The 20702-nt window shown below is 40.4% G+C and overlaps 5 protein-coding genes across 7 annotated transcripts in view; 1 reads left to right on the top strand and 4 right to left on the bottom strand.

The window, feature by feature from the left end:
* Nucleotides 1-20702, bottom strand: part of LOC117788591 (sugar transport protein MST3-like) — a 29166-nt gene that overhangs the window by 3248 nt on the left and 5216 nt on the right. Inside the window, exon 5 of the mRNA XM_034627389.1 lies at nt 9647-9653. Coding sequence (XP_034483280.1) covers nt 9653 — 1 coding nt within the window. The 3' untranslated portion in view covers nt 9647-9652. The remainder of the gene's footprint in view (nt 1-9646; nt 9654-20702) is intronic.
* On the top strand, nt 144-593 carry LOC117788595. Its single transcript, XM_034627394.1, has one exon. The coding sequence runs from the start codon at nt 221-223 to the stop codon at nt 464-466; it is 246 nt and encodes an 81-aa protein (XP_034483285.1). The 5' UTR covers nt 144-220; the 3' UTR covers nt 467-593.
* Nucleotides 9440-20644, bottom strand: LOC117788590 (probable plastidic glucose transporter 3). Of its 3 annotated transcripts, none has more exons than XM_034627385.1 (5): nt 20120-20643; nt 19638-19810; nt 18444-19582; nt 10318-10328; nt 9440-9453 (listed from the first exon to the last, which is right to left on the bottom strand). In XM_034627385.1, the coding sequence occupies exons 1-3, from the start codon at nt 20547-20549 to the stop codon at nt 18461-18463; spliced, it is 1725 nt and encodes a 574-aa protein (XP_034483276.1). In that variant the 5' UTR covers nt 20550-20643; the 3' UTR covers nt 9440-9453; nt 10318-10328; nt 18444-18460. The 3 variants fall into 3 exon arrangements, with proteins under 3 accessions (XP_034483276.1, XP_034483277.1, XP_034483275.1); XM_034627386.1 differs by lacking the exon at nt 9440-9453 and having other exon boundaries at nt 10318-10326; nt 20120-20332; nt 20363-20644; XM_034627384.1 differs by lacking the exon at nt 9440-9453 and having other exon boundaries at nt 10318-10326.
* On the bottom strand, nt 12219-14968 carry LOC117788593. Its single transcript, XM_034627392.1, has 3 exons — nt 14532-14968; nt 14261-14442; nt 12219-13585 (listed from the first exon to the last, which is right to left on the bottom strand). The coding sequence occupies exons 1-3, from the start codon at nt 14623-14625 to the stop codon at nt 12413-12415; spliced, it is 1449 nt and encodes a 482-aa protein (XP_034483283.1). The 5' UTR covers nt 14626-14968; the 3' UTR covers nt 12219-12412.
* On the bottom strand, nt 15939-17971 carry LOC117788592 (D-xylose-proton symporter-like 2). Its single transcript, XM_034627391.1, has 3 exons — nt 17704-17971; nt 17274-17449; nt 15939-17210 (listed from the first exon to the last, which is right to left on the bottom strand). The coding sequence occupies exons 1-3, from the start codon at nt 17882-17884 to the stop codon at nt 16095-16097; spliced, it is 1473 nt and encodes a 490-aa protein (XP_034483282.1). The 5' UTR covers nt 17885-17971; the 3' UTR covers nt 15939-16094.

Below are 20702 nucleotides of genomic sequence, written 5' to 3'. Positions count from 1 at the left end.
GGGGCAGAAGGCGGGGGGAACTGCAGTTGACGACGCTTTTAAAACGTTTACCCGCTGGCTATTTAAGCTTTGGAGCTGCGACACAGACAATATCAGTTTGATTTGTGTATTCAGTGGAGCAGCAACATAAACAACAACAGCAACAGTATAAGCAGAAATAGCGGCAGCCCCAGCGGCAACGTAAGTTAAATTCTTATCAAGACTGTAAACTAGTGCAGAAATGTCGCATGCTGATAACACGCAAACTAAACCGGCAATAGCCAGTGAACCACCTAAGGCGTGTAAGGGCTGTAGTGGCTTACAGCCACGCCCCAAACTTATCGACTTGGAGGATCTGGACAAAATTGCTCTGGAGACACTCATACGCAAAGCGAGCATCGCTCAGCAAATGTTAACGGATCTGATGGAGCAGCTAACTAAGGTGCAGGCGAATAAGCGATTAAATCAAACTGATTTCTTTATTTAATTCTTCGATTCAAGAGAAAGGTAAGAATTTGAAGAACTAAATGAATCGATACGATTAACAGCACCTGGACAAGGCCTGATTTCATTTTAAATTGTGTGAATCGTTTTATTTACAAATAATAAAATCTATAAGCAATATAAAAACCGCTCTTATTTTGAATAGAAACCCGATAAAATAACAAATGCTGTCGACAGAACTGCTCCTCCTGTTAATATAATAACAGAATTTAATATGTAGTATTGGTCTTGGCTATTACATTTCGACTACATTGCTTATAAGAATCAGTCTTATACATAAATGCCACTTCTGTTAATAACCAGAGTTCTATTCAGGTTTATGTCTCAGCTATCGCATACTCCAAAAATGCTATCGTTTTCAAGTGCACTCCTGTTAATGCAGTAACAGAGTTTGATATGTGGTTTGGGTCTCGGATTTTGCATATTTAATACATTGCTTAAAACAGTCAGTCTTTAAAATAATTGCTGCTCCTGTAAATAACAGGAGTTCTTTGCTGGTTTATGCCTCGACTGTTATATACTTAACGAATGTTCTAAACTAAACGAAAATGCACTCCACAATCGACAAACTGACTCCACACGACTGATAACTGAACGAATAAGCATAACAGCGCTGCTCCACCTCGCTGTACACAGTGCACTGTTAGTCAGCTGTTATATTCACACTTATACTATTAAGGCAGAATAAGTACCGCTGCAATAGCAAATTTCCGGTATGCTGTGGTATTTTTAAGTCGCCTTCAGAAAATGTCCATACTAAGTTTATTATAATTGGCTTGTCAACTGTAAATTGGACAATACATATTGCCAACTGCTGGCCCAGAGGAAGGACATCATCAATCACCAAGGACACTCACACACATGCATTGGCGTACGCACGATTCCACACCTACACACACACGCACCTATTGACGCCATGACAGACAATTTTTTGTGCGTTAAAAGGAGGAAAATGTCGATCAAGCTAAGACGATGCCCAATAAAAAAAAGGGTTTTCTAAGCCAAGCACATAAACTTTCAAATGTCCAGCTAATTAGCATGCAAAACAGCTGCGAGATTCGAGCCTTGCCAAATATATCAATTTCTTTACTTTTTTTGGACCAACTCTTAACCACAAAACGCCTTTGGCGCCATAACAATTTTATTAAATAACAATTTTTTGCTTGCTTCACAAAAGGGTGAGAAAAATAATATATGAAATGGCTTCGCATAGGAAATAAAATAAAAGCAAAGAATTACTTATATGTATATCTATAAATATAAGTATATATGAAAATGTGTGTGGGTTAGGTTAAGGGGGCGGCTGGCAGGAGCAGGGGGCGTGGCAGCCTTTATAAGCAGCTCGTAGTGCTCATTCTTTGTCATTTGGCAAGCAATTTTCATACGCCAAAACAGTTTGGTGTCTGGTCAGTTATGAATGTATGTAGATATGTGTGTGTGAGTGTCGCACGTGACCATAAATGCGTCTGTTTGTCTTTTTTCTCCTTTGGCCATTTTGTGTATTTCAGTCATGTAACGGTAAAAATTGTTTGCATATTGTTTTGTGCTTCCATTGTGATTTCCTCAGTTTGAGCTTCAGTCAGAGCCGAACTGAACTATTTGTGGGAACGTGTGTCAGATTGAATAAGGCAAATGAAGCGATCGTAATGATGATAAAGTTGCGAATGCGAATGATGACGACAGACGAAACGACAAAGCGACAAAACGAACGTCGACAACTTTCGCTTTCGTTTTCATTTTTTGGCTTTGGCTTTGGCATTTGCTAAACAAATTAAAATAAAATATATGCTGCTTGGTTGAAGGCCTTGCAACTGGCTTGGAGTCTCGTATTCTCTGGTCACGCACGTGCGCCTGTGGCTATGCAACGTATGTTTGCTCCTAAAGCCACCTATCTGCACCCCTCTGCTCCCCTTTAGGCCCCCTCACTTTGCTGTCAGCCTGGCTGGGAAGTTGGCACACTCAAATTAATGGCTGCCATTGCCATAAAATATGCAGCTGCATATTAAACGCATGTGAGTGTTTAAGAGAAAGTGAGAGAGAGAGAGAGAGAGCGAGAGAGAGAGAGAGAGAGACAGCTATGCTTTGGTTGCTTGTCCCCTGCCAATGCTTTGCGGCATTTACACCAATTATCATACTAGCACACTCACACACGCACACACACAAACACGCACACACACGCAGACAACAAGTTATATCATACTGAGATTGAGAATATATTGCATTGCTAATGGTCAATTTTCACACGCCTGCTTAAGCAAATGTTGGTCAAACTAGTTGGGAGAGTCTCCTCTTCCCACTCCGTCTCTCTCTCTCTCTTTCCTTTTCTCTCCACTTTGCTTTATCTCTTTGGGTGCTATGTGCGCTGCATGGCCAAACAAACAAGCAGACTGTTCGAATAGACAGACACAGCAGACGGACAAGCAAATAGTCGACTTAGTGTCCTCGTTACATATTTGCACATTAAGTGCGATCATAAATCAGTTAGATTCAATTCACTTGTGACCATGCACAGTGCTAATTTAGTTAGGTAATAATGACACTAGCTAAAAGCTGCTGAAAACCCGCTTAAAGGCTACTTCGATTGCAACCAGTGTCATTGTTTCAAAAGTATAAGTATAAATTTGATTAACACAAAAGTCAAGTGAACTACGAGTTGTAAGAGAGATCTTTAATAACGCCCGAGTCTGGGCAGTTGAAAGTCGCGAGATTGCAAGGAATTTAAATGTGATTTCATGCTGGAAAAGTGGAACGCAGGACGACAGGACGACAGAAGTGTGAAGGACAACGTAGTCACAGAATGTCATGTTGAGGCAGTGCCAAACAACGCGTAAAGTTGAAGAGCAGCCAGGAAAACACACACAGACAGGCAGACAGACAGATGGACAGACAGACAGACAGACAGACAGACAGACAGACAGACAGGCATACTCACACCTATACTCACACTCACACTCATAGTCACACTCACACTCACACTATGATGCCCTGTGTCTGTCAACAGCAACGCTCAACGCCATTTCAATGTCTTGGCAATGTCTGCAATCTATCTCCCCCACATTCTCTCTCTCTCTCCCTCCCTCTCTCTCTCTCACTCTCTCTCTCTCTCTCTCTCTCTTTCTCTCTCTATCTCTATCTCTCTTGATGGCATTTGCTGATGATGCGTTTAAGTGCGTTGATTGCACAAAAATTGAATCTTAAGAACATATTTGCATTTGATTATTTGTTGCTTGTAATTTATATGCAAAATTAGACCAGAAATGTGCTCCTTACACTTGTTACGTCTGCCAGCAAATAATATTTATAAACGTGCCTCCCTTCCTCCTCTGTGTGTGTGTGTGTGTTCGTGACACATTTTATTTGATTGCATATCGTAACACAAACTCGTACATTCCACGACGATACTTTTCTAAATTCCCAGCCAAGCGATTCATTGCCACCAAAAAAGAAAATAGAAAAAAATAAACAGTATGTAAATGTTTTTTTTTTTAAGATGTGGAATAGGCAAACTTGAAGTTTCTCTTATAAAAGTGTGAAAATTATATATATTTAATAAATTAAAATACATTAATAAATATATCTGAACTCAACTTTGATAGCTATCTATAGTTTCTTCATATGATACAGTCCTAGGAATGTTAAAATTCATCGGAAAATCGATTTTCAGCCACTTTAACTCAAGAATATTTTTCACCATCAATCGAATTCCATTGTCAAGAAAACTCGACAACTCTTCTCTAGTTTGATTCATCCTCAAAGCTGGAAAGTTACATTTTTTTCCAGCACTGTCCATTATTTTAATACTTCCATACCATACTTGACAATATTTCACTAACTTTAAGCTGTCATAACTTTGTCAAATCTTAACCGATTTCCTTGCGGAATATCAATTTTTTCATTATTTTGCCTCTATTTTAATTCTGCATCAAAATTGGAAAATTGAATATTTCTTCCATCATTGTCCAATTTTTCCATACGTTCCCCTTGACACTTTATCACAAACTTCAAACTGTCATAGCTTTGTCAAATCTTAACCGATTTCCTTGCGGAATATCAATTTTTTCATTATTTTGCCTCTATTTTAATTCTGCATCAAAATTGGAAAATTGAATATTTCTTCCATCATTGTCCAATTTTTCCATACGTTCCCCTTGACACTTTATCACAAACTTCAAACTGTCATAGCTTTGTCAAATCTTAACCGATTTCCTTGCGGAATATCAATTTTTTCATTATTTTGCCTCTATTTTAATTCTGCATCAAAATTGAAAAATTAAATTTTTTTCGAATCACTGTCCAATTTTTCCATACTTTCCCCTTGTCTTTATCTCCCAAACTTCAAACTGACATAACTTTGTCAAATCTTAACCGATTTCCTTGCGGAATATCAATTTTTTCATTAATTTGCCTCTATTTTAATTCTGCATCAAAATTGGAAAATTGAATTTTTCTTCCATCATTGTCTAATTTTTCCATGCGTTCCCCTTGACACTTTATCACAAACTTCGTACTGTCATAACTTTGTCAAATCTTAACCGATTTCCTTGCGGAATATCAATTTTTTCATTATTTGGCCTCTATTTTAATTCTGCATCAAAATTGGAAAATTGAATTTTTCTTCCATCATTGTCCAATTTTTCCATACGTTCCCCTTGACACTTTATCACAAACTTCGTACTGTCATAACTTTGTCAAATCTTAACCGATTTCCTTGCGGAATATCAATTTTTTCATTATTTTGCCTCTATTTTAATTCTGCATCAAAATTGGAAAATTGAATTTTTCTTCAATCATTGTCCAATTTTTCCATACGTTCCCCTTGACACTTTATCACAAACTTCATACTGACATAACTTTGTCTAATCTTAACCGATTTCCTTGCGGAATATCAATTTTTTCATTAATTTGCCTCTATTTTAATTCTGCATCAAAATTGGAAAATTGAATTTTTTTTCCATCATTGTCTAATTTTTCCATACTTTCCCCTTGACACATTTTCGAAAACTTAAATTGGTCATAACTTTGTCAAATCTTTACCGATTTCCTTGAAAAATATATAGCATTGTTAATATCCAATTTCGATAGTATCTTCTGTGTCAGTGTGTTACCAACATCATTTAATAGCGAAGACAGCTGATATCGGTGAGTAAAGAGGATGTTTATGTGGTAAGTAAAAAAAAAATAAAAAGAGGGCGTTACCGTGAGGTCGTTTCATATAAAAATTTGTTTGCTTGAATCAACTGAGTCAATGTTGAAGGTTGCGAATCTGTTTGTTCTGTTTATTCTGTTGCCTGCGCTCCGAAGCAGTCACTGATATGTAAATGCTTTAATTTCACAGCTGTAACATAAAAATCAGTCGGGCATTCAGACAGACTCACATCGATTTCAGCTCCCCCTCCCCCCTCTCCAAGTTTGTCTACGTCGCGACGTCATCCCCTTTCCTTGAGTTGCCCCTCGCAGCTCGGATCCTTTACCAATTCAATCGACTTCCTGCCACCGCTTTCGTGTTTGCGGTCGCCAAAAAGCGCGTTGCATGTTCTCCCGTTCAACGCGAACGTGTTGAAAACAAGCCAAGTGATGCAGACGCGGACGTGAATGCGGATGCGGATGAGGATGCGGATGCGAATGTAAAAAACACGTAAAGCAAAGTTGCACTTGCGTAAAAGTTTCAGTTTCTCGACATTTTGTTGCAAATAAATTAAGTGCAGGCGACGTTGAGGCTTATTGGCACAGCTTTCGCTTATTTTGTAAACAAGCTGAGAACGTTGAGAGTGTGGCAGAGGTGTGGGGGTAGGGGGAGGAACTCAAAGCGCACAAAGAGAACGGGACAAAACAGAACTCAAACCCTGGCTGACTCCTTGCTTCCGTTTGTCAGTCAAGTCAAACAACGGTGAGAATACAGTTGTCAATACTCTAACAGACATTATCGAAGTTTGTCCCTTTCCTCTTTCTCCTCACCTTCAACTCTTTCCTCCTCTCACAATTGCAGCTGCAGTTGCGGATGTGAAATTGTGTTGTTTCATCATTTCGCGTGCCAAAGTCACAATATTTGCCACACAGCAAATTCCATTTCAATTGCCATTTTGGTCTTTCATTTCCAGTAGATATAACCAACAAGAGGGGAAACTACTATACAGGTAAAAAGAGCTCAGTTATCCTTGTATGTATCATAGTTAATTAGCATGCAGTGATTTTTAATGGCGTTAATTGCATGCCATAAATGATACTCTCTCTCTCCTTTCATCCACTTCTCTCTTTCCATCATCCGACTACATTTTTGTGTTAATAAAAAAATTTAATTAACAACAGTTACGCGCACAAAAAACAAATATTCCCATGCCGGCTTAAAGTGCAACGTGAAGAGTGAAAAAAGTGTTGCAACAATTTTAAATCATTTTATACCTGGTAGCGAGAAAAGAATGATGTGAAAATCCTTCAATAATAACGCATAACTATGTGTGTAAGGTGTAGAAAGTAAGCTTGAACGCGAAGATACCTAACAACTATGTTTCTAGAGAGAGTATCTGTAAGTCGTTTATGTAAAATCATCGTGTATTTCATAGATGTTGAATATTAATTTTATTTATATTCATTCATTCACTTTGTACAGACATAAGAAGCTTTAAAATTGTTTACAGGATGTCTGCCAGTCTGGCAATTTATTGTTACTTGTTGCTAGGCTTAAGTTTATTTAAAATACACACAATGCAATTGAATTTTGGGGTGATGATAATTTAATATAGGCAATTATAATTGCTTTTAAATGCTGCCATTGAACCTGTTGAAATTGCTTTGAATTCGTGAACTATTGTTAAGCTATTGTTATTGAATTTAATTTGCAAGTGTTATATATTTGAGTTAGTTATCTATTCAGTTTGGGAGATTGTGATAAAACACTTTAACTAGTCTATTAAAGAATTAAGTAGTTGAAAAGAATTTCCTGCTCGTTATCGTTTCCTACGTGCAATGCTCTTTCCGATTTCTTGATATGCTTCTACCTTAACCAGCTCTGATTTCTCTGCTTCTTCCTCTTGATGTTATATATATATATAATTCAGCGCCGTTAACAGTCAAGTAAATTGTTGAAACGCATGAAGCTATCATAACTCGAAGTGGCTCTCAGACGACAGGCTTTGGCTAGCTGGCTGGATTGCAGGACAAAGTTTGCCAACGGGAAATGACAGTTGATTTAACACGAATACACTAACACACACATACACATACACACACATACACATACATACACTGACACGTGCACCTGTCGTCAAAACTTGCATAAGTCATGAAAATGCATGCACTCAACTCGACAGAATCCGTCCAGACTTTTTGTATAAAATGGCCCAGACTTATTCCTTTTGGCTCATCCTGTTCCTCTTTCTGTTCCTCTTCCATTAAAAATGTCAACTCGAATGATTTTCGTGCTTGCTTTACTTTTCGCTTTGATGCAAATAGCAAACCACAGCTTCATCTCCTTCTCCTCCTCTACATCCTTCTCCTTTTCCTTCTTCTTGTGCCTCTCCAGCTGCAGTGCCAGAAAATTTATGTCAACTAATTAAATTTAATGCGCTTTGTGTGGCATTTTGCATTGAAAGCGAGTAGTTTATGTTACCAACTTGGTTTGGGGCCAGGACAGTCTGTCTGTCTGTCTGTCCTGACTGACTGACTAACTGCACAATCACAGACGTGTCAGACTGCATTCTGAGCAGCTGCCAAAGTTCTCTTCAATTTTTGACAATCTTTTTAACGTGAAACGTGTCGACGACTCTCCAAAAAGGACCAATCAAATTGGCTAAATTAAAACTTTATGTGTTGCCTTACTAAACTTTTGTCTCTGAACAGTTAACCCAAAGACAATACACTCACAATTGACTGTGACAGGCAACAAACACAACAGACACAACAACATGGCCAAGAGCAAATGAAAACGTGTCAATTTATGTGGCACAAAAATTACTTTGACTGGAAAATAAAAATAAAAATGAAATATGTGACAATTTTGGTTGTAGCATACATATATATATTGTATTAATTCCACATTTGTCTGCTGACTTGACAACTGTTCAAATTAATACAAAAGCTTTTTTGTGCAACAAATACAATTTTGATGCGATATACCTATTGAAAAAGTGGTGGGCAAGGGTAGTTGAAATTAAAGAGCTTATCTGTTGATCTCATACATTTAATCACACTTAAAAGTTTTTAATTATCTAAAATAAATTTTAAAAAACTGAAATTTGAAAATTTCTGCTTTATGTAGAGTATTTTGAAACCATTTATCTCTGAGCTGAATTAGTTTTAATATAATTTTTTTGTTTTTTAAATCCTATTAAATGCAATTCGACTCTTTTAACTGCTATATACCACTGCTAAGTATTATAGAACAAGTGAAATTGATTCTTCTCGCAATATACTCCTAAACTGACCTGTCCCATTATCCAATTGATTAAAGACTTATTGCCAAATTGTTTAAAGCTGCTTATGAAGTGCAACTCCGAGTGGAATATTTCTTTTCGTTTGCGATAAATTTATGAGCCTAACGGCAAAAATTGGCAGTCAGAAACCCTTTGGTTTATAGATTGTGTGTTATCCCGCCTCAGTCCCCGCCAATCCCGCCAATTCCGTCAAATACCCAACCACTTTCAGTGTTTATGTGCTTATTTATTATTTCACTTTTATATGGGCGACATTACTTTGGTTGTGGTTTGCCAACGATTCGGGTTACCATCGTCTTCTACTTCGGGCCTCATTTTTATGGCAATTTGACGCCATTTTATTGTCACACCGCAGCGCTGGCCACTTTAGAGTTGTCTCCCGGAGTCATAAATTCCGCCACGTCGGCCATTTTGCGGCATGCTGAGACATTAATTCGATGCCAATGTCCAAGCTGCCTCCCATTGTTGTTGTTCCTGTTGTCGTTGTTGCTGCTTATAGGTATTTCTTTCTTGCTTGGCTTGAGCACATAATTTATTTAAACTCGTTTTTCCTGTTAAAGAAACTTCATTTTTTTGTCGGTATTGGTTGCTGATTGAAAATCAACACACACAAACACACATACACACACACAGAGCGTTTTTCAATTTCATGTGAGGTGGCAACAACAACAACAAAACATAATTCCAAGTGCAGTCAAAGTTATGGCAACAGCAACAACATCTAAAGTAGCAACATTTACTGTGTGTGTGTGTGTGTGTGAGTGTGAATGTGTGTGTGTGTGTGTGTGTGGAACTGAAGGACGCTGTAAGCAGCAAAATGCCAAACGCAAATGTCGCCAATATCCCAATGGCAATCGATGAAAATTTATAGAAAATTGCGCACAAATAAAATTTTACGTTTGTTTGCTATTTTCATTTACGATGCCGGCACGCACCCTTGTTTGCCCCCCCTACCCCTCCCCCCCTCTCTTGCTCCTACTCTCTCACTCCCTCTCCCACTCCCTCCATCTCGCTCGCTCACAGCATCTGTCTCGTTTTATTACCAAGTCCGTTTTCTTGGCTTATTGAAATGCATTTTCTTGACTGCTGCTGCTCGTCAACGTGTTTTTTTAGCCACAACAAAACGATTTGCATTGCAGCTGCAGCTCTAGTTTTTTCTGTTTTTTTTTTTGCCACGCCCCCAAGCTCCTAACGCCCCCTTGTGCTCCTGCTGTGCCACACACGCTCAAAGCGGTTAATGTTAATGTTAATGTTTACGATTGTCGTTTTCCATTTCAGTTAATTGAAACATACAAAGAGAGAAGCAACCTTTTGGCCCTGAGTTAAAGTAGCAGCATCCTTGCTATGTCCTGTCGCCTGCCAAGAGCCGAATATATACGTGCACCACAATATTTTTGTAGTATACTTTTTGTTGCTTTAGTTTTAAAATATTCGCAGCTCAAAGTAAACTTTTTCGAAGCTGTTGGCGTTGCTGTTGCTTTCGCTTTGAGCGCTACTGACTGCCAAATAAAAACAGATAAAAAAAGGTCAGAAATAAAAGGAGGAAGCTTAGTTCATGCTTTTTACGCCGTAAAGAATGTTGCACTTTTCGTAAATCAGTACCGAAAGTTGCCCTTTTGTGAAACTGTGTTAAAGTTGAACAGTTGAAACACTGCAGAGCCAAAGCAGATACCTTTATCTATCACTAAGAGTTAATAAAGCAAATAAAGAAAATATTTTTCGTTATATACATATAAGAAACTTTAAGAGAATTAGTTATTATTTATATGAACTTTAAAATACATATCTTAGAGCTTTTCTTCGAAGTATTTTACAAGTTTCGCTCCTTATTTTTTTATCTTTTCCAAGTATTTCAACAGGCTATGTCTATAGTGCCAAAATTTCGACTATAATTTCTTAATTTCTTTAGTTTATCAGTGGGCCAGGTTTGTTATATTCTCCCTCTCTATGTGTGTGTGCATTAAGCAATTATGAAAGTTGTAGCTTGTTGAGTTAATTAAATGCCTTATCGTGTATATTTTTATGTGTAGCAAAAATAAAGCGCCAACTTTTGTGGCTCAGGCTGCATAATTAGCTTAAACTTTAAGTTTTGGGCGGAGCCGTTGGGAAATGGGAACAACAACAACAAGAACAACAGCAGAAGCTAAAGAAAAGATGTTTCGGCTATTGCTACTGCATAAATAAACAAATTTGCACAAGTTTGCATATTTTTTGGCTCACAGTAATTAATACAATTAAAAATTAAATAACTTTCAACTCAATTCCCGACGCTTCATTTAGCCGAGCAGCGTCTGCGTCTCGAGGGTCCTTTTGGTCCTTTGGCCAACTGCTGTTGTTGTTGTTGCTGCTGCTTTTACTGACATTGGCCGCATGTTATTGGCCTGTGAGTATCGGCATTTACCGCAACGGCTAATTGTGGTCACACTTTGCCAAAGGGTCAAGCAACCAGGCTCAAAGCAACCAGAACAACCGCAACGCAGAAGAAAGGTTCAGCATCATAGACAAAGTAAAGAAGACAAGACATAGACAAAACCGAGAGCACTTAATGCACAAACGAGACCCCAAAGTGCTCCGACTTACTTGGAAATGAAGATGACTATGACTGCAACAAAAACACAAATATTGCATATCAATAACTTTTCATACATGGCATAAGTACATACCATACATACATATATGCATGTGTGTATGTGTATCTAACATTTTTGGGTGGGCGAGCAAATTTTCCACATCATTAGATGGCAGAGCACTCGAGTGAGCTGTCCTGGGAGTTGTTTCACTTGGCTTTCCTTTCGCCTTCTTTCGCCTTTTGCTCTTCCTTGACTCTAAGCATACGCGTTATTCGCAACTGTTTTTGGTGTTTTTTGGATATTGCTGCGAGTGCCATTCAGACTCATCACACGCCATATTCATCAACTTGATTTCTGCTCCTCTCTCACCTTCTGCCCAACTCTTTCGCTCTCGCTCTGTTGTTGCTCTCTCTATAAAATCCTTGTTGAAGAACGTCTTAAGTTTACAATATGCCATATTAGAGGGCAATGGCAATCCCAATAAGTCGTACAACTCTATGAATGAGCAAAAAGCTGCTCGAAAGCCGGCTGAGAAAAAAAAACATTGTTTACAAAGTGAATAAGGGTAAATTTCTGTCTGCTTTCCAATAAAAGCTCTGGAACGAGAATACTGGTTACAGCTATTCAGTTATAGCAAAAAGCTTAAACGAAAGCTGCCAACAGCTTAATAAGCTTTTAGCTTAGCAAACAATACTTAACCCATTGGTGACTGAAAGTTATGAGAGCTTTTGCAAAGTGTAGAAAGTTTGAAAATATATTTGATATGTGGAATAAATAGAATGTAATACTACAGTCATGTCTCAATATAAGAAATAGTTCTATTTATGCACAATATTCAGAATATGCTATTAGAGATAAATGCATGCCACTTAGTGTAGATAGGAATAGCTATTTGATAGGTAACTGGATACGACTTGATGGGAGTAGAGTCTAGGGAACTTTCTTAAACTTTAGCAGACACTCGTAGAGTGTCAACTGCCTCGTCTCCGGCATCAAGGTGAAGACAAGCAGGCCGAAGGTAAAGCTCAAGCCACCAAAGGTAAAAAAGAACACTGAATCCCTTAAATGGTGCTCAAAAGAAGCCGCCATGAGACTCAGTTGCAAGGCCTGCTCGCAAATGAGGATGCCGGCCAGGCACCGCGCCTTGTGGGCCACGCTGAATGCCTCCCCAGTGTAGACGAGAGCAGGCACCGCGACGCCAGCAGCCACAATAATCTCAAAGAGCAGCATGAGCCAGGCAATGGCCTGCAGATTGATGTCAAAGTAGGTCTTCTTTACCAGCTCCAAGTGCTCAAAGACGCCGCCAACCATGACAATGACAATGCCCGACACGAACAGCGACAACGAGCAGAGTTTGCGGCGTCCTTGCCAGTCGACCAGCAAGGCACCACCCAAGCTGCCCAGTAGGCCACAGAATGCCAGCCAGTACAGACAATTCATGTCACACTGCAGTCCATACTCGCTAATCACCAGAAAGGCCCGATTGTAGGGCAGTGAGAGCGCCAGAGCGGCAAAGCAGCGCAGGAAGAGCACCTTGAGCAGCGGCAGCATGCGACGGGAGAGGCGGTACCAGCTGGAGTCCAAAGGAACCTCCGCAAACTGCTCCCAGTCCCGTGCATTGTGCAGCTGTCGACAATCCTCGCGCAGACGCAGCAGCTCCGTGCCCGACTGCGACTGACCATGTAGCTGCTTTAGGGTATCTCCCAGTGCCATGTCCCGCTCCTGGCGCAGCAGCAGCAGTGGCGACTCCAGACGATGAGCCAGCGACAAAATCACCGCAGCTACGCCCAAAGTGGCCAAGAGCACGCCATGCAGCTGGTTGATGTGCATCGAGTGTCCCATCTCCACAGAATCCAGGGTATGCCAAAGACGCGTATAAATGACTTGAATGCAAACGCCCAGCCAGAGAAAGATGCGCTCACAGCTGAGCAACATGCCACGGATCGACTTGTGGGCCACCTCCGAGCCAGTGACCAGAGCCTGCACCTGGGTCAGTCCATAGGCGGCTCCTACGCTGACGCTGCTGTAGCAGGCGGAGATGAAGTGACTCGGCAGCACCAGATTCAGAATACCAGCCACGAGCAGAAGAAAGCCGCTGGAGGTCTGCAAATCAGTCGATTAATCAAATAATCTATTCATTTAAATTGAATTTACTAATACAGTTTTATTGTAAAATATTGATTAAAGGATTGAAGCATGTGTTCAAAAGAAACTAATGAAAAATATAATACGCTAAAACTAAAACTTTGATTTTTAATTTGACGCACTTGCAGGTCGAATTTTCCAAAAAGTCGTATCTTTGTTGTGCCAAAATTTAAATCCTGCACCTCAAGCGGTTTGTCTTGTACAATGCTCAGTGAATGAATGAATAAATGAATGTTTGAGGCCAACGAATTTTATATATAAGCTACAAGTTTATTAATAAGCCAATTTACGCAATTAATTGGCATTAAAATCTAATTATAGAAACACTTTTAAAGCTTCGCTAAGCCCTAAAAATGCAATGGGTTTTTTGTTTGTTATTTAAATAGCCGAATATAATGAAATTATTAGAAGATTTGAAGATTGAACAATCTGTTTTGGTTTTAGTGGTACTTGTAATTCCCCCAAAATCGTGTCGAGGGCCATAGCTCTAATTAAGATTGTGAGAGTTAATGGCAAATGCGATTTGAAGTTTATCAGTTTATGGATGTGAGATAAGCAGCTAATGGCTGTCAGTTAACCCACAAGCGAGGAGGTAGGTAGGTAGGTAGACAGGTAGGTAGGAGGAGCACTTACATAGGCCACGTTTTTAGTAACGCGCTGGACAAAGACCGCCGCAAGGAGAGCGCCAAGAGCAGCGCCAATGAACCAACTCATCATTATGTTGTGAGTGCCGTAGCTGTTGTGGAACTTGCCGGCGGGTGTATCAAAAATGGACCAGGCCAGTCGCATGCCGCTGCCCACAAACACAAGTGAAGCTGAAGGATACAGAGATGGTAACAGTTTGAGAGTCAAATGCTACTCGAACACAGACAGATTTGAAGTCTGGTTTTCATTTCGAATTTACCGGCGGTCATCGACTGGAACTGCAGGCGATAGCGCCACATGAGACGCAGCCAGGAGAGTTTGCCCTCCTCCTCAATGGTTGGCAGCAATGGCATTTTAGCTAATTACGTCTTTATCGCGCTTAAACTGCAATTTTCTTTCAACGAGCACAATCGATTTGATTATTTGCCTGTCACAATCACAATCACAAACACAATCGCGATTCCATTCAGAATCACAATCACAACCACTATATGTTATTCCTAGTTTGTTTTCTTGTTTTTCTATTCAGAAAGTTCAGAATTTGTCACTTGTTGTTGTGTCCGTATCCGTCATTTTAACATACTGAGTTTTAACATTAATTGGGGTTCGATTTCGCGCGATTCACTATTGCGATTCACTTGCCCTCTAGAGAGAGTGAGAGATTGGGCGAGAGCTGGACAGTTGCTGTTCGCCTGACCGACCGGTTGAATGTGCAGTTGATAAACGGAAAGCACACACAACAGTTGTCTGAAGTGCTCGAGGCGAGTTCGTCGAAGCTCTCTGATAAGATAAATACCCTTACAGATACAAACAAACAAACAGACAAACAGGCAAACTGCCAGACGTACAAAACTTTTTGCGCGCTCACTTATCAATATGATTACTGGATATAAGTATAAATAAATTAATTAAATTTGAATAGTAGGCGTCCCAAGTGGGTAGAGTGGACACAAAACTCAATAAACGAATAGCTTCCGTAAAAATGGCGATACACACCGAATTACAAATGCTCTACACACAGTCTGTACAAGTAAGTTTGAAGTATCTTTTCACTCTTTGATATAATTGAAAACAAACATTTTCTCAATTTAAATTCGAGCTACAATATAACTTTGTATGTATACAAAAAAGGTTTGAAACAATTTTTGTGATTTTTTTTTTAAATTGGATCAATTACAAATTTGGAATTTAGAGAGTTCACTTATACTTTATTTAAAATAGACAAAAATATAAATAAATCAAATTATGAACAACCCGTTAAAGTTTAAATAAATTTACAAATCATTAAAAAACCTTCATTAATTTTTTTTTTTATCATTTATTCTTAATTATTTTTTTTATTTGCTTTATACTTTATATCTCATCTTAAAAAAAAATATATCTAAAGTGATATAGCTTAAAAGTGATTAATTGATTTCCACCACAATCTGAGATCCAATTTCTCTTTATACTCCCAGATGTTTAGACCCCGTACTTAAAAAAAGTACAGGGGTCCATTGTTTTCTTAAAATTCGGCATACAGAGTCTTCCAGTTCAAAGATAACTATGTTTTTTAACAGAAAATTGTTTTCAGATCAATCTATCTGAAAAATAGCAACAATTTGTTGAGTGCACTCAAAAAGATGTGAAAATTGGACTCTGATTAGAAAGTAGTCAAATGCAAGAGTTTCAAATGCTCGCTGATATTAGAGGCTTATCAGTCGTTTAATATAAAAGTCTATAAAGTATACATATATTTTAATCAGGCAAATTTTATGTCTAAATATAGCTAGAGTTAGTTAGTACATAGTCTTTCTGTGGGTTGTGCCTACTTCTGGGCTGATCACGAGAATTCCCGAAACTTTTGCTGCGCCTGTCGCAGAGTCAGAAACTTGGTCTCTGGCAGATACCAATGGCTAAATGCGAAGCCCAGCAATAGGAATACGCCAAGGCCAAAAAAGTAGATGGTCGCAGTGTGCAGACTCAAGTCCACGATGCAGACAGACATCTGTACAGTGAGCTCCAGCACATAGATGATGGCAATGCAGGTTCGCTTGACAGACAGAGGAAAAGCCTCCGATAGATAGACGGAGCTGGGTGCAAAGCCAAGGCCCGCAAAGAACTGGAAGATTAGGAGCAGCCACAATGCCATTCTCAAGTCTGGAATCCTTACAAAGTCCACACCCGTGAATCTGCTAGCCACGGCAATGGAAGTTCCACTGCAGATCATAAAGCCAATCAGCTGGGTCAACTTGCGGCCCAGAGTATCCTGCACGAAGGCGCCACTGCAGCTGCCCGCCAGACGCAGCAGACCGAAGAGCACATAGGGACCTGAGCTGATGCCATAGACGCTGGTGCTGGTCACCGTCAGGGTGAAGATGACCAGCATGCTGGTGCTCATGGCGTAGAGAGCGCGCAGCAGGCAGAGGCGCAACAACGCGGGCAACGCCTGACACCAGGCCTGTGCCACGCCCAGGGAGTTGTTGTGGGCGAGATAGGAGCTGTGCTCAGTCAGCTGCTCGTTGGTTTCAGTCGTGACAGCTCTGGGATACTGCAGACGTATCAGTGCATCGATAGCCAACTCCTGCTCATCTCGGGCCAGCAGCAGCACCGGCGACTCAATGCTGAACAGGGTTGCCAGGCACATTGCAATGCCGCCATAAATGGCACACAGAACACCCTGAAACTGGTCCACGCTCAGCTCGTACTCGGTGCTCCAGCTGACGCTGATAACGATCTGCATGAATATGCCCAGGGTGCAGGACATCTGTTCCGTGACAGAGGCAATTGTGCCACGCTTATAGCACACTGCCAACTCCCCGGCCATGGCCAAAGTGGATGGCAATGCCAAGCCATTTGCCAGGCCATTCAGGTAACGTGCTGCCAACATGGCCTGCACCTCGAGTTGTGTGGCAGTCACCAAGATGCCACCAATGATGACGAGCAGACAGCAGAGTTGCTGAAAATATAAACTGTTCATTTCAACTAGTTCTTTGAGCCTTCCAATGATTCGTTCACTCACCATGAGCAGCTTGTAGGAGAAGAGTCTGCCCAAAAGAAGTGCGAGTAGAGCACCTAAAATGGCTCCAATAAACCAAGCAACCCGCACATGCAAACAAATCACCAGCTCATCCTCCAGATTGTCAAAGCCAATGCTCCAGGCAATGTTCATGCCGCCGGACAAAAAGATCAGTGCAGCTAAAAGTTAAGAAATATAACAATATATTTAAAATTATTACTCATTAAAAAGATTCTTAGAAGAATTATCAAATGGGAAAGTTATTTGGGTGTGGTGAATAATTGCAGACTTCCGTTTTCCTGAATTTATTGATATTACAGTTCAGCGTTGCCAGAGTGCGTTTAGAACTGGACTTTTCAGTGTATACATTTCGAAAATATATATGTTCCCAAAGATAATTGAGACATTGCTCCCATTCTTATAAATTTCTTACCTGCGCCCAAAGCATTTGATTGTGGCTGATTTCGCATATCCCGATTACAACAGCTGGAAGGCAGTTGATACTGATGTGGAAGGTGTGGTTGTTGTGCCTCTCTTCGATTTGGCTCTGGCAACGGTGAATATCCCACCGTCGACTGTGACGCCGTGCGTTGATATTCATTTCTTGGTTCCATATTTTCGTGGAGTGCGTCCAGTTGCGTTGAGCAGCTAGAGAGAACTACTCCACGGAGTAGACATATTTTCGGCGATATGTCGATTGTCGGTTGTCGAACAGGTTTCCGTTTGGTTTAGCCTTTGGTAAACGAATCTTATCGTGTATTGATTGATAAACGTAGGTGGTGTTATCGCTATCGCAACCTTTTCAGCTAGTCACTTATCTCTACATTGTTTATACTGGGTTCTAGGCACGTCAAATAGAAGCATATGTTACTTTTCTTTGGCTCTTCGATTTTATATTGTTTCTTTATTTGAACAGATAAAAACGAGGTAATAATCATTTAATGTGCTCTTCACTTACACTTACACTAACACTTCCCTTCTCTTTTCTAGGTTTCTCTTACACTCCAAGTTCTTTTTCTCATTAGTCAGACTCAACAATGGAATTGCCCTACGGATTTGTTGTTTGCAGTCTTTGTGAGTAATACAATTTGATGTGAGCATTTTTGAAAGTAAAAGTCCATTTATTTCTGCCTTTATTTTAAATCGTTTAATATTTTATTGAGTAATAATTACATTATATATATATTAATTTAGCTGCTCTCGTTAAAGTTGTTGCAACACGTTATGAATCCTCTGAATTTCTGCTGTGCTCCACGGAGTGTGGTCCTTCGTGTCTCTGGCATCCACACAATGGACAGGAAGAAGGCGGCCGCCAAGAGGCCTCCAATAATATACAAGAACTCATCGATTAAATCAGATGTTCCAATGATGATAAACACCACCATTTCGATTATATAGGTGAAGCTAATGAAGCTTTGCTTCACTTTCAGCGGATAGGCCTCGGAAAGGTATGCCGAGGAGATGGTGAATGTTAAGCCAGCAAAGAATTGGAAAGTGTACAGCCAAGTCTCGGTATTCCGGTAACCAAAAACGACCTCGCTGCCAGCGGCAAAGGCAAAGGAAGTGCTCCCAGCCAGACCCACGAGTAGTGGAATCTTCCGTCCCAGAAAGTCCACAAATATGGAGGCAAGGACGCTGCCCAGCAGCCTGCAGGCGCCAAATAAAATGAAGTGTTCCTGACCCCACAAATATACACTGTTGGCACGATATATCATTTCGAAGAAGAAACTGGATATGCAGACGGCATTGAGACCGCGTAGTAGGCAGAGTTTGATAAAGGCTGGAGTTGCACAGCGGAAGCTTTTCTCTTTCGACAGCCTCTCATTATCGGCCACATAACGCTTGTGCTCCTCCAACTGGGCCAGAGTCTGATCACTGGGAGCGCGATGGCGTTGCAGGCGACGCAGTGCGTCGGTGGCTGCCTGCTCTCGTCCGCTGGCCACCAAATCGACTGGTGATTCGACGAACAGAAAGGCGCCAATTACCAATCCCATAAATCCAAGCACTGCAGCGATAATGCCACTGACGCGCTCGGGATTGTAACCAGCCGAATGATACGATGAAGATGAGTATCCTGAGCTGAGCATGACTTGCACAAAGATGCCCAGGTTGAAGCTCAACTGCTCAATGGACGTACTGATCTTGCCACGCATATAAAACACGGCCAATTCCCCAGCCAGCGCCAGTGTCGGAGCGAATACCAATCCATTGGCAATGCCATTCAAATAGAGATTTGCTTCGAGGGCATCGAGATTGTAATGAGTGCTGCAATTCACAATTCCACCAATCAGCACCAGCATCGAGCAGAACAGCTGTGTATCAAGTCATTAGAATGTGGTGCAGTGGTGCAGAGAACTGAGTACTCACCGTGATCACCTTCCTTGGTATGGCCTTGGGCAGAAAAGCCGAGATGGCTGCTCCAATGATGGCTCCAATGAACCAAGCGATGCTTACATGCGTACTTACGTTATAATAGATCTGATGACGGAATCCAATGCTCCAGGCAATGTTCATGCCACCCGTGAGAAATATAATAGAGGCTATAAAGATACAATAATTTGTTAAGTGCGATAAGTGAACTTTAATTAACAAACTAATAAGCCAAATAGCACGAGTATCTGCTTAATCTTATCTGAATATTTTTGCAACTTGATTGCCAAACAAACGATAATTAATCATACAGTGTCGGAACATAAATGAACATATACATAAATGGGTGACTTATGCACTTTTTTTTCTAGTTAGGACATCTTTAAAATAGGGTAATTGAAGAGGATGACTTCTTAATGTATATATTACTATGAATTGTCTTATAATCGTTACTTTTCCCACTTTACTTTTCAACTTACCAGGAGTCAAGACGTTGCTTTGTGGTCTATTCATTGCGGTGCGTTTGTACCAACTGCTGGGACGCACAAAGATTATATTCTGTTGTGGGGGCGACTGTGTTGGGGGTGGTTCAAAGTGCTGGGAGGGCGGTGGAGCATAGTTTTGTGGTGGTGGATACGAATGCTGTGGGTACACTTGTTGTGGGTGCACTTGCGGTGGAAATCCTTGTTGTGAATACCCGTGTGATGAATACCCTTGTGGTGGATACCCTTGTGGTGGATATACTTGTGGTGGATATCCTTGCGGTGAATATACTTGTGGCGGATATCCTTGCGGTGGATTTTCATGCTGAGAATAGCTTGGCGGCGGATAACTTTGTGGTATTTCTGTTGGTGCCGAAGCAAATCCAAGTGCCGTCGGCTCTGGTGGTAAATATTTATCGTTTTTCATTTTCTATTGCTATAATTACTTATTTATCTATCGGTTGACTGAACTCGTTTGGCAATAAACTTCACTGAAAGGTGCTGTCACACTAAAAGCTCTGACAGTCGACAAATCGTTTATAAAAAGTTTTTACGCTCAGTTGGTAAAACTTTGGGCTAT

The sequence above is a fragment of the Drosophila innubila genome, assembly GCF_004354385.1.
Source record: "Drosophila innubila isolate TH190305 chromosome 3L unlocalized genomic scaffold, UK_Dinn_1.0 0_D_3L, whole genome shotgun sequence".
Taxonomy (NCBI): Eukaryota; Metazoa; Arthropoda; class Insecta; order Diptera; family Drosophilidae; genus Drosophila; species Drosophila innubila.
This window is presented reverse-complemented; position numbering and strand designations above follow the sequence as displayed.